Here is a 14,393-nt window from a genome sequence, read left to right on the forward strand (position 1 = left end):
GGCAGGCCACATTGCGCGCAGAGAAGATGGCCGATGGGGTCGAAAAGTGCTCGAGTGGAGACCACGGACTAGCAAACGCAGCGTAGGACGTCCACCCACAAGATGGACGGACGACCTTGTTAAGGCCGCCGGAAGACGCTGGATGCGGATCGCTTCCAACCGGTATGAGTGGAGGTCCAAGGGGGAGGCCTATGTTCAGCAGTGGACGTCTTATGGCTGAGATGATGATGATGATGATGTATATATTTGTACAATAATGCGTTAATCTCATAATCCTCATAAATACACTCTTTATAATACTGTCAGTTTAGTCTGGGCATAGAGATATATAGTACTTAAGAATAGAGTGCTCACTCCATTCACCATAGAAGTTTGACGTTTAAAATAACAGTTGCACAGTTTGTGTTATCAAAATCGCTGCCAACTTAGCTTCATCTAACTCTATATATGTAATGTGCAAGTTTCCAAATAGTTGGATAAGTCAAGGATAATTTCACAGGAAACAAAGGAAAGTTTCCGAAATTTCACTAAGTGGAAATTTCGCAATTTTGGAAATTTTCCTACGGCCCATCAGTATAAATACTTACTGTCTGTGCTTTATTATTCTATATCTCGGGTATGATAATGATACCGGTTTCGTACTATGTAGGTAATGGGTTGAATGTCTTGCGAATAATTAAAAGGGAGCATCAAGCAAGCAAGGCCATAAAAACGACGTGTGATGTATAACTTTATCAAGTAAGTATCAAGTTAAGACGTTTTGGTATTAACCTCTAGCCGCCCAGAGACCTATAAAAAGGTCTCCTGTTCGATTCTAATTTGAACTTTGTGTTGACAACATAAAATTTCATTTTGTTTGGCAAGGTTTGACGTATGAGCGGCTACAGCTAAAGTGTATGTTGTTTACGTGTGTCGCACACGGTCAGAAGATACTTGAATAGGTTTGTTTAATTGAGTTATACTAAAAATATAACTTCCATTCTTTATACGTACCCGTATAAGTCATTCCACGAAAGCTAACGCGGATATTCAATGAAAATGTTGACTGTTCAGTACTAATCTAGCGCCAGCTTTAATGAATTTACCTAATACCTATACATACAAAAGTACTTATTCATAAAATATTGCATATCTCTATTCAATTTTGTATGTTTGTAATGTAACTAACACGGACGTGAATATAACAGACAACACAAACGATTGTCGACTGTTTCTTAGTTGTTAGATTTATAACGGTATAGGTATGTGGTACATAATTGTAATTCTAAATTTCACCACACTTGTCATAAGCGCACATGCTTAAATACAATCATTGCAATAATCAGATCGACCTCCTTCCCATATGACATGTCAAACGTCAAGCAGTTGCATCATGTTATGCGCCTACGCAAGTACGCAAGTGGCCATATATCACATGAATCGGTCTATCATTGTAGATCATCGACCTTGTGCCGTTTTGCGTGGTAGTGAAAGTGGATGGCCGTGGGGATTTGATGGATGGTACCTATTGAGGGACATAAATACCAGGATAGGTATCTACGGCTATTCAATCGTTAATAGCCAGTTAAGCACAATACAGATGTATGTGTCGGCCATTTCAACGAACTCCCACGACAATAGTTTTTATTGTACCTATATTCGCTTGTATTGTATATTTTTATTAACCTCAAGATTCATTAATGTATTCTTTTATTTTATAGTAAAATAAAATAGGTGCCAATATATTTTATTCGTATCTAAATATTAAATTCAAGCATTAAATACGTTTGCCTGTGATCTGACGAATAATCGGGCCCGATTTCTGCAACATCAATAGGTATGTTATGTAGATACAAACTAAAATTTAAACGACACAAAATAAATAATAGAAACTTATTCATTGCCTAACTACTTGTTTAAAAACATCGTTATTTATCTCCAGCTGCCCTAAAGTTGTCTGGAAGATATGGTAAAAGCGACGATAGCGGTAAAACTTTATTTAAATTGTACATTTGTTTTGATTTGTAGTGCAATAAGGAATACCCACTTGTGTAAATGTGTGTCAATCGAAGGGCGTCAATCGAAGAGTGAAGTAATGTTGTATCCTGTACTATGTTATGTACCTACAGCCTAAGAGTGCATTTCGTGAGCAACGCTCTGTGCGAGTGATGAAATTGTTACGAAAAGGCCCTTTATTTTGACTTTTCTTTATGTACTTACATAGAGAAAAGTTATAGTAAAACAATTGCAAAATCATCTTGCATGAAATTGCATTAGGTACCGATTTCTTGAGGTACGACCTAAACAATATATGTATTCATATTTTTGAATTTTCTTTTTAACATCTAATAGGTATGTATTTCTGCAGATAAAGTACACTTCTGGGTGAGTAGCCAACATGAGAATCGTTCGCTCCGTGGTGGATACGGTATTTAGTCTCCCCATAAGTGCGTCGATTGCCGTTTCGTTCGCTACGGAGCGTAAGCGATTGACATCTTGGCTAAGCACCCTGGAGTACCTGAACCCAACTATTTTTATTTCACTTAACAATATTTTCAAAGGAATATTTAAAAAATATCTAAAATTCTATCCTTATAGTTATTAAAGCCTCACTCACGCCTCGTCTCGAGTTCGGGTAACTAATTGGGACACGATTCGTGGATTCACGTTTTCGTTGTTTTCGATTAGTTCACGATATTACTAACGATACAAATGAAACAATGGTTTATTTATCAAAGATAGTACTCATCGTGGCACAAAAACCGACGGTTGGGTAATAAAATGTTAACAATAAATAATAGTTTCTTAACATTTTAAGCTTTCGCGTGGAATGAATAACTATAGGTAACTACATAACCCTTTCGATTATTCCGTTCTAGAATTACAATTCTAGAACTGTAATCGGTACCAAAAATAGTGGCCTCGATCAAGTTTACATTAAATACAACTATTATTATAACTTCATAGGGCAGGAAATTGAAGAAAAAAATTGATTTTAGCGCATAGTTGACACGACACAAAATAATAAGGAAAGTGAATAAACTTCCGTCATAACATTTCTTTAATTACATGTTATTGAACTGTACAGTGGCGTTCAAAAGTGCATGGATAGTTCTGTTGTCGACCGTAATGCCTTAGGGCCCGATTCGGATTATGAAATAGACATCACCAAGATACGATAACCATATGTTTAAGATCTAACCTGTCAAATTAGACATTTGCGCGATTCTGGAGATACTCTTGAACGATTTCCACAGGATATGACTTAGAGGTCTAATTCACATCTAATAGATATCTTACTCTATCTAACGTAAAAGTGACATTGGTTGCCCGAATTGCAGTGCAAAAGAGAACTAGTTGATATCTAAACTATAACGTATCTAGAATGGATCTAGTACGAGTCGTCTCTTGTGAATATCTTGAAGTTCGAATACGGCAGTTAAAATTACGGTTGAATGCACTTTTGAACGCCAGTGTACATAACATCACGCATGCAAAAAATAGTGTTACAAGTCCAAATATTCATAAAATGGTTACTTGTATTATGTAGATTAGTTTTGTGATATTTCTCTTGTTTATGATTAAACTAATGTCGTAAAACTATGATGTAATTACACAAAACAGCTTCCCAGGCTAAAGTGCCGCTGCTGCAATGCTGGGAACTGTTGTATTGAGCATTGTTTCCGAAGAATTAAGTTAATTTTGTCAAATACTCGTATCTACTACAAAATGGGCGCGTGTTATTTGAAGCGTGGCGAATTTTGTATGCCAGACATAGGTAATTGTAACTTTCCCTGACTAATCGACGAGACAAAACATAGTCTTCTATTTAACGAAAAAACGTAAGGTAAACGTACTAGTGCTCGACATGCTAATGCTCTATCAGACGTGGCGCGTAGCTCACTCCGCGATTTCGTCGCTTTGCTACAGGTAGCTAAAAGTACATCCGTTCCACCCCAATTTTGGGGAAAGCCATAGGCCGCGCGTGGCGCTGTCGCCCCTAGCGAACATATCTGTGCTGATCTTAACAGACGTGTTTTGTTAGAGAGTGAGTCTTCTGTACCTAGTACTATTATTTATTCTGTGCCTCTATTGACAACGACTTAAGTTTCAAGTTGGCATGTACTGATGGAACCCCGTCGAGCATCAGTACCTTAACCTTACAAACAGCTTTAATATTAAGCTGCTGTCTGTTTTAGTATTATTGATTACAGTCCTACTTTTATGCCTACCACTCGAAAGAGTCGCATTATAGCAGCAAAGTTACACTAAACAACTAATTATAACAATCACAACGAAAGTTACATTAACAATAAATCTTCTTAGGGCCATTTGCACCATTCACTAACCCGGGGCTAACCGGTTAACCCTGGACTTACCATTACCATGGTTACCAATACAATTTGACACTGGATTAACGGTTTTACCGGTTAACCCCGGGTTAGTGGTATGGTGCAAGTGGCGCGTAATTAATCACGCAACCAAAAAACTAGTGAAATGTCGCGGTTCGCGCCACCAGTTTCCTTATTCCACAACAACATGGCCGTTGAAACCGCCGTGATGAAGCGATGACCGCCCGAGCACAAAAACCAGAAAATAAAACGAGCCAAAACAAGGAATGCGTAGAGCCTTCCGAAAAAGGCTGCGGTGAAGTCACGACTTCACTATTCGGGCGGTTCCGCCATATTTTTGGGCTACCTCGAATTTAAAAAGAGCGAATGCGCCTCAGTAACTTGAAACGATGTGTTCCCTTTTGAATACAGTGAGTTTTTTGAGGCTTTTTTGACCGACACCGGGGCGATTCATCTTTTGATGTTTCTGGGTATTCATTAGACAGTTACCTATTTTATGTTTGTATAATTATGTGGTTGGGATTTAATTAAGGTATGGTTTAAGAGAATTATACTTGTACAACCAGCTATAAATGACACAGTTAATGCCATTTCTTTACTCTTTATTCTCCTATTGAAATCCAAAGAGCTCGGAATTTGGAGCATACGAATTGAAAGAAAACAAGCCATCATAAAATGTAAAAACTGTTAAAGGAAATTAAACAAGTGTTTTTCATATTTTATGACGCGGTCAGCCAAAACTATTTCTATATATTCAAGTATGGCCGAGTTCACATGCAAATCACGAGAAAATTGCGCGAGCATAGATGTCAAAATATTATTTGTATTATGTTTTATCCGCACTCAAAACATTCCAACTTCTCACAAAATGTATACAGTTTTAGTGTAACACGGTTGATTCTTCCAAGCTTCGTATAGAGTTACGCAGCGGTGCCAGGTGGTAAAATATTTGGACGCGGCCCGTGGATGTTATCTCCTGAGCCGGTTTGGAATTCTCATTGAGAGCCTTTCGGGCCCACGTGCACACATTCACTAAAGATTTGTGTGGATTTACCGTTAAAATATTTTATAGTAAATTTAAAGAATGTGGAAAAGATTTCATATATGGCGTGGGAAGGTATATTAATTTAGAAATACGTTCATGCGGACACGGATATTCATGAAACTTATGAATCACGCTCATGCGTGATGTGGTCATCCTAATTACAACATTAATTAAATAATTAAATACTAATGTCAATCAATACTAATTCCAATCAAAAAGCAGTCACTTTAAATTTACTTCAAGGAATTGCAATAGAATAATAGGTATTTTACATACCGCAAAATCACACGAATACGTATTAGGTATAATATCTTTGTTTAGGTGTGCCTATTATTTGAATGACGCAGTTCTGAGGCAAGATAAACTCAGGCAAAACAAAAGAAAAGCATTGGTTTTGTTACCTAATTGTGGACCATAATTGTAGTATTGGAATAGTCCAATACCTAAATCCATAAAGTAGTGAAAACAAAAGACAGCAATGCCGTTTACCGATATTCGCACGGCCTCTACGGGCATAACATTATCCACACTGACCGGTTTGCAACCAATAAACATATATATAATACTGCAAAATTGGTCGCTGACTCATAGGCGAAACAATATTTTATTTGATAAATGTCGGAATAAAAATGGGTTATTAGACTGAGGTGTTTCACTACGTCTCGTAATTTTTTTTAAATCGACACGTACTATTTTTTCATGTATTTTTCGTCGGATAATGCTGAAAAAAATAGACTTTGTAGTGTCTACAATACTCTTTTTACCTTTAATAAATAAATTACTATTAGACAGCAGTACTACCTACATAATACATATTTGCACATTAGGATTGGATACCAAAGTAAAGCGACACAAAAAGCACTTCCAAGGAATAAAAAAGGAAGCGGTCCACCTACTTGTCCAGGTAGAGCGGCATTCAAACGAACTTTTTACACACGGAAATGATTACACAATACAATTGAACTAAAAGCTTTAACTTGTTCAAATACATACAACTCACATACAAGTTTAAGGAAACTTTAGTTTCGGTCGTCGATATTTTGTAGGTAACACCGTGGCATTAGTCGAGTTCGTTGTTAATTTTGTAACTCTTTACATGTTACTTTTGTGTAAGAACATAATGAGCATAATCTATCCATGTTTCTCTTTATGTTCTATTTTTTACATGTGAAATGCCCCTATATTAACCATAACCACTCAACCGTCCGGCCCGCGAGACTGTTTTCCTGTCAACCGTCCGGGTTTTTTTTAGCGACGCACGCCCCGCGCAGCGCATTCACAATTTTCTACAAAAATTGTAACTACACTGCCATCTAATTTTTTTTAGAGCTAACTATTTAGTTAGGCTACGTTGTCGCATCAAGAGAATTAGTAAATAATGCCGAAATATTCCGTTAGATGGCTCTGAAATCAAATCTTTCTTCCACCCCTTTGGATATTAAGGTTCCCGCGGACGGTTAAAAGCATATTTTTTTGGATACTATGCTATCGTCGAACGGTCAAGAATATAACTCTGAAAAATTAACAGTTAAGTCGAGCAAAATCTAAATTTCTATGGTATTTCTATGGAAGAGATCCCATACAGGGATAAGTTCGCCTTTGTTGTAGGTATTTAATTTACGCTGTAACTGAGTTTCTCGTGTTTTAATTTCTATGCGCAATAAAGTATAATACCTACATACATAAATAAGTAAATGAAATAAAGTATTTAATGTCACTTATAGGTAGTATTTAAGCTATGTTTTTTTCTAAAGCCTCATCCACACAAAGACGTCTACCGGCGTATTAAGTGCGGTAACAGAATCATCGGCCGACCGAAAAAAAAAACAAATATAAAAAAAACGTTAGGCTGCGCTCACACCGGCTTATCGCGAATTAAATATGGAATTTGGGGATTATGTGGGCACTTGCCTCGACAAGAATGTACATTGACATTAAAAGCCGCTTTTGGAATGTTCGTTTGCTTACTTCTTACGATTATTGGGGGCGAAAATTTCATTTTAGACGAAACGGGTGAGATTTTACTTTTAAAACAAAGTTTTTAAAATAACCACGCGTATATCAAACACATAGGTACAGTTCGTTAAATGATACAAATAAGTAGGTACCTAATAAATAATATTCTTTTTTGTGTTTTTGCTCACGAATAAAAATATTTCTATTCTTCTATTCTATTTTATTCTAAACTAAAGTAGGTACCTACCTACTTAAGTATTTTATAGACAAAAAAAAACTACATAAAATGCAAAAAAAATACTTTGAAAAAGTAAACGTGTATTCCCTCCTTTACTCCCATGAGTAATGTAGCAATTTGCTCCCAAAGCCGGCCAAATTAGTCGTTAGATTATAACCGCTAATAGCCGTTCGTCTATTAAACAAAAGCTTCACAAAAACCAACAAGATTATCTACAGTTCGGCTCGAGCGCGCGTTTGAGTCTTTTGAACGAGGGAATTAGTAGGTACCGTCAGCATCTATCTATACCTAGTAGCGTATGAAACAACGCACCAAATGTATCTGCCAACGTGGAATCTTCTTCTTCTTTACATTTAAGGGCTGTGCTCTTGTCGGTGGAACAATCTGCAACTCGTCCGGTCCCCTGCCATCTCCTTAACCTTCTGGTATGACAGGACCTGAACCTTTTCTTTTATTTGGTTGAAATAATTTATTCTCGGTCTTCCTCTTCTTCTTTTTCCCTCTATTGTTCCTTCTATGATGTTCTTTAGGAACATGTCGTGTCGTAGCAGATGTCCAATTAGTATTTTATTTTCTATTGTCTTTATTATATTTCTTTTCTCTTTAACCCTGGAATACTTTTCCAAATAAAAATTTCTCAAGTATGTCTACAGGTCTTCTTCTACCTAGCGTTATCCCGGCTTCTACTCTACAGGTCTCATTCAAAATAATTCGGTACAGTCTAATTATTCTACATATAATGACATATCCCGTTTTGTTAAGCTATTCAATAATGATAGATACTTAATTTGGATGCGTAGTCTGACCCGTTACTTTGGATGCCGACTGTACCGAGAAATCTAAATTTGTGGTCTTTTTAGCTCGAACTTATAATTTAAATTCACACAAAACACTCCAAAAACAGCAGCAAAATTACCAAAAACCCGGATTCCATCGTTTTCTTCTTCTTGCGACAGTCATTTTGATAGTTCCCTCACCACCTCACAGATAGCTAAAATCAAAAGTATCATAACCCTTTTTTGCCGTAGCCGGATAAAAACAGATGCCAAAACGGTAGCTTTTCCCGTTCGCCGTACATGACCAGACTTTCGGACCACCTAACTGTCCAGGTCATTGCCCCCATCAATCAGAACGACATTAATATCTACTACTGTACTTAGTAATTAATTAGGCGTAATCACATTTAATGTTGTTGACGGCGTCGGAATGTTGTTTTTCAGAGATGCAATGTTAAGATGGCCTTAATAATTGTGGCTGTATGACATGGATATACAAAATGAAATGATGTCTACCGGGTGTGGCCTGTAATATGAGCAAAAAATTAAACCGTAGGCTGTACTCCTCATATTGACCAACATTTGTTCAGCGACTTTTAAAAATTAAGTACTTGTGGTTTGATTTTTAATACACTTTAAAGTTTATTCTAAGACGCAATGTAAGTATTGCGAATTTTGTTATGTTTAAGGCGTGACAAGCAACGTCAATCACCATGATAATGGCGTGGCTATGGCGACCATTGAAGATAATATTTATTTTGTATGAAAAATAGGGAGCCTAAATACTTCATAATTTTTAAAAGTTGTTGAACAAAAGTGTCACCGTTTGAGGAGTACAATCTATGTTTTAATTATTTGCTCATGTTACAGACCACACCCGGTATATCCCCAACAATAAATGGGTAGATAATTTTATAGCATTTTTGGTGCAGCGGAGTGGTGTTAACGGAATTGATAGAGATAATTCCAACTGAAATGATAAATTAAGGTTAATATTAACGTAATTAATGCTAATTAATCATTAGGGTTGAAATTGTTTATACCAATTCCGTTAACACCACTCCGCTGCACCGAAAATGCTATGAAATTTACGATGTCTATTCATTATTTATTTATTTAAACTTTATTGCACAAAATATAATACAATAATGTACAAATGGCGGACTTAATGCCTTCATTGACACTTTCATTACTATAGACCTTTTGTTTAAATTGGTTCAGTAAAACAAATGAGAACAACGCAAAATGTAGCATTATTTGAATTGTGAGTTGTAGACTTTGACCATGTGAACTTCCATGTCTCCGCTATTTTGATATAATTTCACAAACTGAATTGGCAATAACTTAATATCGAACCAGGCCGCGTAGCCAACATGCCAATCGCTTACGCTGCGCAGCGTTCGAAACGCAACTGTCACTGTCGCACTAATATAAAAGATTGATCGAGATTCACAAAGCGTTTCGTTGTCGAAGCGATAGCGATTGACACCTTGGCTAGGTCGGCATCTCACGAAAATCGGTTGAAAAATGCGACCTACCTATTGAAAAGGATAGCCGGACATACCTACGAAATTATTTTTGTCCAAGCTAAAACTGACACGCTTCGCCTGCATTTCGCGCTCGCTCGGTCATAATTGTACAATACAATACAAATACTCTTTATTGCACACCTCATTAAAGAAGACAATACAAAAGAAAACAGAAATACAAGCAGAGGTAAACAAGAGGCGGTCTTATCGCTAAAAAGCGATCTCTTCCAGACAACCCTTGGCTATGGTATAAGTATGTGACTTACTTAGTTCAGAGTCGCAGTCCGTGTACTCGCGGTTGCAGTCGACGGTGTAGGCGTGCGCGCCGGCGAGGACCAGCGCGCACAACAGCGCTGCGCGCGCGCACATAGCCATCACCGCCACATCTGGAACAACAATCGGTCATCATGACATGGATGAATGATTTCGTGTATTTATAACTTTGTTTACTGTAAAATAATTACCAAACTATGAATGTAAGGTGCAAATGTGCTTAGAAATGTTAAATTAATATCGTTTTTTAGGAATCCGTAGCCAAATGGCAAAAGACGGATCCCTTATGGATTCGTCATGTCTGTCCGTCTGTCTGTCTAACGTCTGTCCGTGTATGTCACAGGCACTTTTTTCCGAAACTATAAGAACTATACTGTTGAAACTTGGTAAGTAGATGTATTCTGTGAACAGCATCAAGATTTTCACACAAAAATAGAAAAAAATCAATAAATTTTGGGGGTTCCCCATACTTAGAACTGAAACTCAAAATTTTTTTTTCGTCAAACCCATACGTGTGAGGTATCTAAGGTAAGCGATTAGGGCAATCTCAAGTGATAAATACATTTATTTTGCACCCTTGGATTAAACCTAGTAGGTGACCAGCTGAGGCATGACGGATAGGCAATAGGTTTGTGTGTTAATTAGGATGACCTATTTATCTACACGATAGATACAAATCACTACTAAACAATACCTTGTCAATAACATCTTCGGCATTATCGCTGGGATAAAGGTTTATGGATAGAATACAATGAACAATGAAATTGGTCAATCACAAAACAATAATTGTTTTGCAGGCCGATTTTAGTTACGTGCTGTGGTAGTAGCCTAGTAGGTAAAATGTTGTTAGGTGAAGGGATTTTAATATTTATTATTTTAAAACAAAAACACCATTGTTATAATGTGGCGTTAGAGTAAACTGATAATGCTGCAGTGCAGCAAAGATGTCATGCATCATACAGAGAGAGCCACTTCACAAGGGTTTAAGAGTAGGGGAGAGCGGGGACACGGTAACGGCTGGTGGAAAGGAAAGTAACTATTGCTCTGTATGTTTATCTAATAGTCAAAACACCACTCCGCTACTACTTAGGGCATACTGAAAATTCCTGGACTGGCCACTTAGAAAAAAATTGTCGTATCATATATCAGAATCCAGAAACTTTCAGTGTGGCCCACGTATTAGGTGGTAGCTGGTGGCGCCCTCTTCACTTGCATTCAGTCGAAAGGGCGCCACATGCTATTAGGTTGTGTAAGAGGACGCAACGTGATTTTTCGAATCAAAATTAGGTACCTACATATCTAAATAAATGAGAGGTATTAACCTCTTGTACGTTAAGAATCCTGAGTGAATATTTAGTCGTAAATACTACTCGAAAAAAATGCAAAAATTTTTTCGAGAACAATCTTTTCTGCTCTATACATAATAGTACAACCAAGGTTTGAACCCACTATTTTTGGCCACCACATATGAAAGGTTCTTAGTGATATCAGTAGTCAAAATTTAGTTTTTAGAGGGAGCAAAGGTTATTTGATCTAAAAGTAAGTAAAGCGAGACTGCTTTATTTCGTGGTCGTAAAAGGGGCACTGTGGTTTGCCGTATTGAGAAACACTCCGACCGCTGGTGTCAATTGTTTGTTTTGACATAGTTTTAGTTAAGCCTAACATGGAAACATAATACGATTTAACACCTTCTTCTTCCTCGCGTTATCCCGGCATTTTGCCACGGTTCATGGGAGCCTGGGGTCCGCTTGACAACTAGCGCCATTTGACGAAAAATAAAACCTTAACTTCGAATTTTTTTTATTGCATATTTTGTCCTTATGATATCAATTACAAAACAAGCACATGCACCTAAGTTTAATATTAAATCGTAAAGATAACAATGTGCATGATGCGTAATTTAATCTCATTAAGTTTTTTTTTTTTGCCATGTTGTTAAATAAACTATTATAAGTATATAAATTAAGTAACTACCTATAATTATGTCAATGAACTATTTACATATTAAAAGAATAATTAAATTAATCGTGCTTTTCGTCCTAATTCCTCTGAAGTGTGCGCTTTTTCGTGCACACTTCAGAATGTTTCCGATGGATCGATCGATCGACTGACCGACGCGAACGTCGTGGGACTCGGTGTTCCATTTTCAAGACTCTCGAATAGTGATCCAAAAGACTCGAGCCCTGTTAGCTCTTTTTTTAGGGCTCGTCCAATCTTTTGACGCCTAAAAGGCTAAAAGCCTTTTCTATTTAATTAGTAAAATAGGCTTTTAGCCTTTTACGCGTACACGTAGGCACTACTCTCCAAACTGTCTTTAAAATAAGTAAGTACGGAAGGAATATATGGAAGTTTTTCTTTGTGCTTTTTACTGCATTATTAGTACCACTGCAGCGTTCCAGGCAATAAACTTTTTTCTTAATGATGCAACATTCAGGAAATTTACGGTCTCTGGCTATTCTGCGCCGGAAGACCGACAAAAAATGAAGAATTGTCGCCACATAATATTATGTTGTGCCAGTTCGGGCTGTTACGTAACAAGCATTGTTCGCGTGCCAGCGAATTGTATTGAAATTAGTTGTCGCTTTCGCACAAGGTCGGGAAGTCCAATTGATTTCTACTGTCGTAGATTATTGAACCTCTTTGTATCTACTACCACTTACTTGTTATATTGACTACGAACAATTTTGAAAAAGTTTGAATTGCGGTTCTATTTTTCCGTTAAAAATTCTTTGTAGTTTTACATGTATGTAAAATGTATAATTATTGGTGCAATAAAGAATATTTACTTACTTACTCTACATGCAGCTCATGCAAAATTGAACGCACATACTTATTACATTAGATACATTAGTTTTTTCACAATTACCACTTTTTAGTCGAAAGGCGGGTTTTTTAAACAAAAACCTAAAAACTCAAAAAACTTGAAAACCATTGAGTTTTGACCCCTAGTTGACTGGAGTTAAATCATTGCAAATGACTTATAGAATAACCCCTTTCAAGGAATACGGTGAATTTCCAATCACCGTGTATGTCTATAATATCATATAAATCACTTTTCGCATATTTTTTCTCCAGCTGAAACAGGAAGTATTTTCCAAAATATTTTGCATAGGTTGTATAGAATAGGGTAGGTTAGGTTAGGTTTGTGTTATAATTTTTCAGAAATGTTAATATTTCCAGCACAATAACAATTATGCGAAATGAGTTTTATGCGTAACATTACATTAGGACAATCAATTATTATGCTACCCAATATGGACCCTAAATGAACTCGACTTTATAGTAAAATCAGTACAGAGCGTTCAACTATTGTCGCCTAAACTGATGCTCGATTGTATTGGAATATGGTCGGTAATATTAAAAGTAGTTTCACATAGGGATTGCATGGGCCCGAGCTATGAAGATCAATATTCCATATCATATACCTAAACGTAATTTTATATTATAAAACCTAAACCTATTATTAAAAGTAGTTTACAAGTGTCCTTTTGCGCATCTTTGGAGTGGCGTTATAAGTTATACTTATTTCCTAGTCTACAAAGCTATCCACACCATACGGGGACTAACATATTTTGAGCTTCCTGTTCCAACAGTTGGTACTAGTCCAGGGCTCCAAAATATTAGAGACGTTCACTATAGCGTGGGGGTTTTTCGTTGGACAGTCAAGCATCGAATAACTGCGTTTACCTGCTGGGGTCCTAAAGGACATGACCAGACGTTGCATTTCAAACAGATGACCGATACCCATACACATTTTTTTTACAAAAAACTTCAAGAGAAATTCTAGTGGTCCGCCCCCAAATTTCATTGGTGGACGAAAGCTGAAGAGCCTCGGGCAGATGTTCCCGCTTCAAACAAAATGCGCCTTTAAGGTGGTCGACTCTGGCTTTGGCCGATAGTACCTTCACAATAACTCATTTGGGAGTGGAAGACATGCTTACCTACTCATAATAATCTCGAATGTTAATGATTCCGGATGTTTTAATAACACGTGATTTCTCATTAAATTTCAACAGCAAAGAGCACATTCAAACCTAATTGTTGCTTTGTTTTTGTTAATTGCCGGGTTTCCCCCATAACTCTGAAGACAAAAACCCCAGACACGGTCCTTCAGAATGACAGTTCGTCTCGACTTAAACAAAAAGATTATTAAGGCTTACGCATTGTTGCTGGGACGGCAACACTCATAAATCCCGTGATTAAGGCAAAGAAAGCGACCATTCAGCCACAATGTCTTTCAACGAA

The 14,393-nt window shown here is 37.0% G+C and overlaps 1 protein-coding gene across 1 annotated transcript in view; it reads right to left on the reverse strand.

The window, feature by feature from the left end:
• The window catches only part of LOC134673595 (putative epidermal cell surface receptor), an 86,787-nt gene that overhangs the window by 48,845 nt on the left and 23,549 nt on the right, over positions 1-14,393 (reverse strand). Inside the window, exon 2 of the mRNA XM_063531595.1 lies at positions 10,142-10,261. Within this exon, the coding sequence (XP_063387665.1) occupies positions 10,142-10,250 (109 nt within the window). The 5' untranslated portion in view covers positions 10,251-10,261. The remainder of the gene's footprint in view (positions 1-10,141; positions 10,262-14,393) is intronic.

This window comes from Cydia fagiglandana, chromosome 18, assembly GCF_963556715.1.
Source record: "Cydia fagiglandana chromosome 18, ilCydFagi1.1, whole genome shotgun sequence".
Taxonomy (NCBI): Eukaryota; Metazoa; Arthropoda; class Insecta; order Lepidoptera; family Tortricidae; genus Cydia; species Cydia fagiglandana.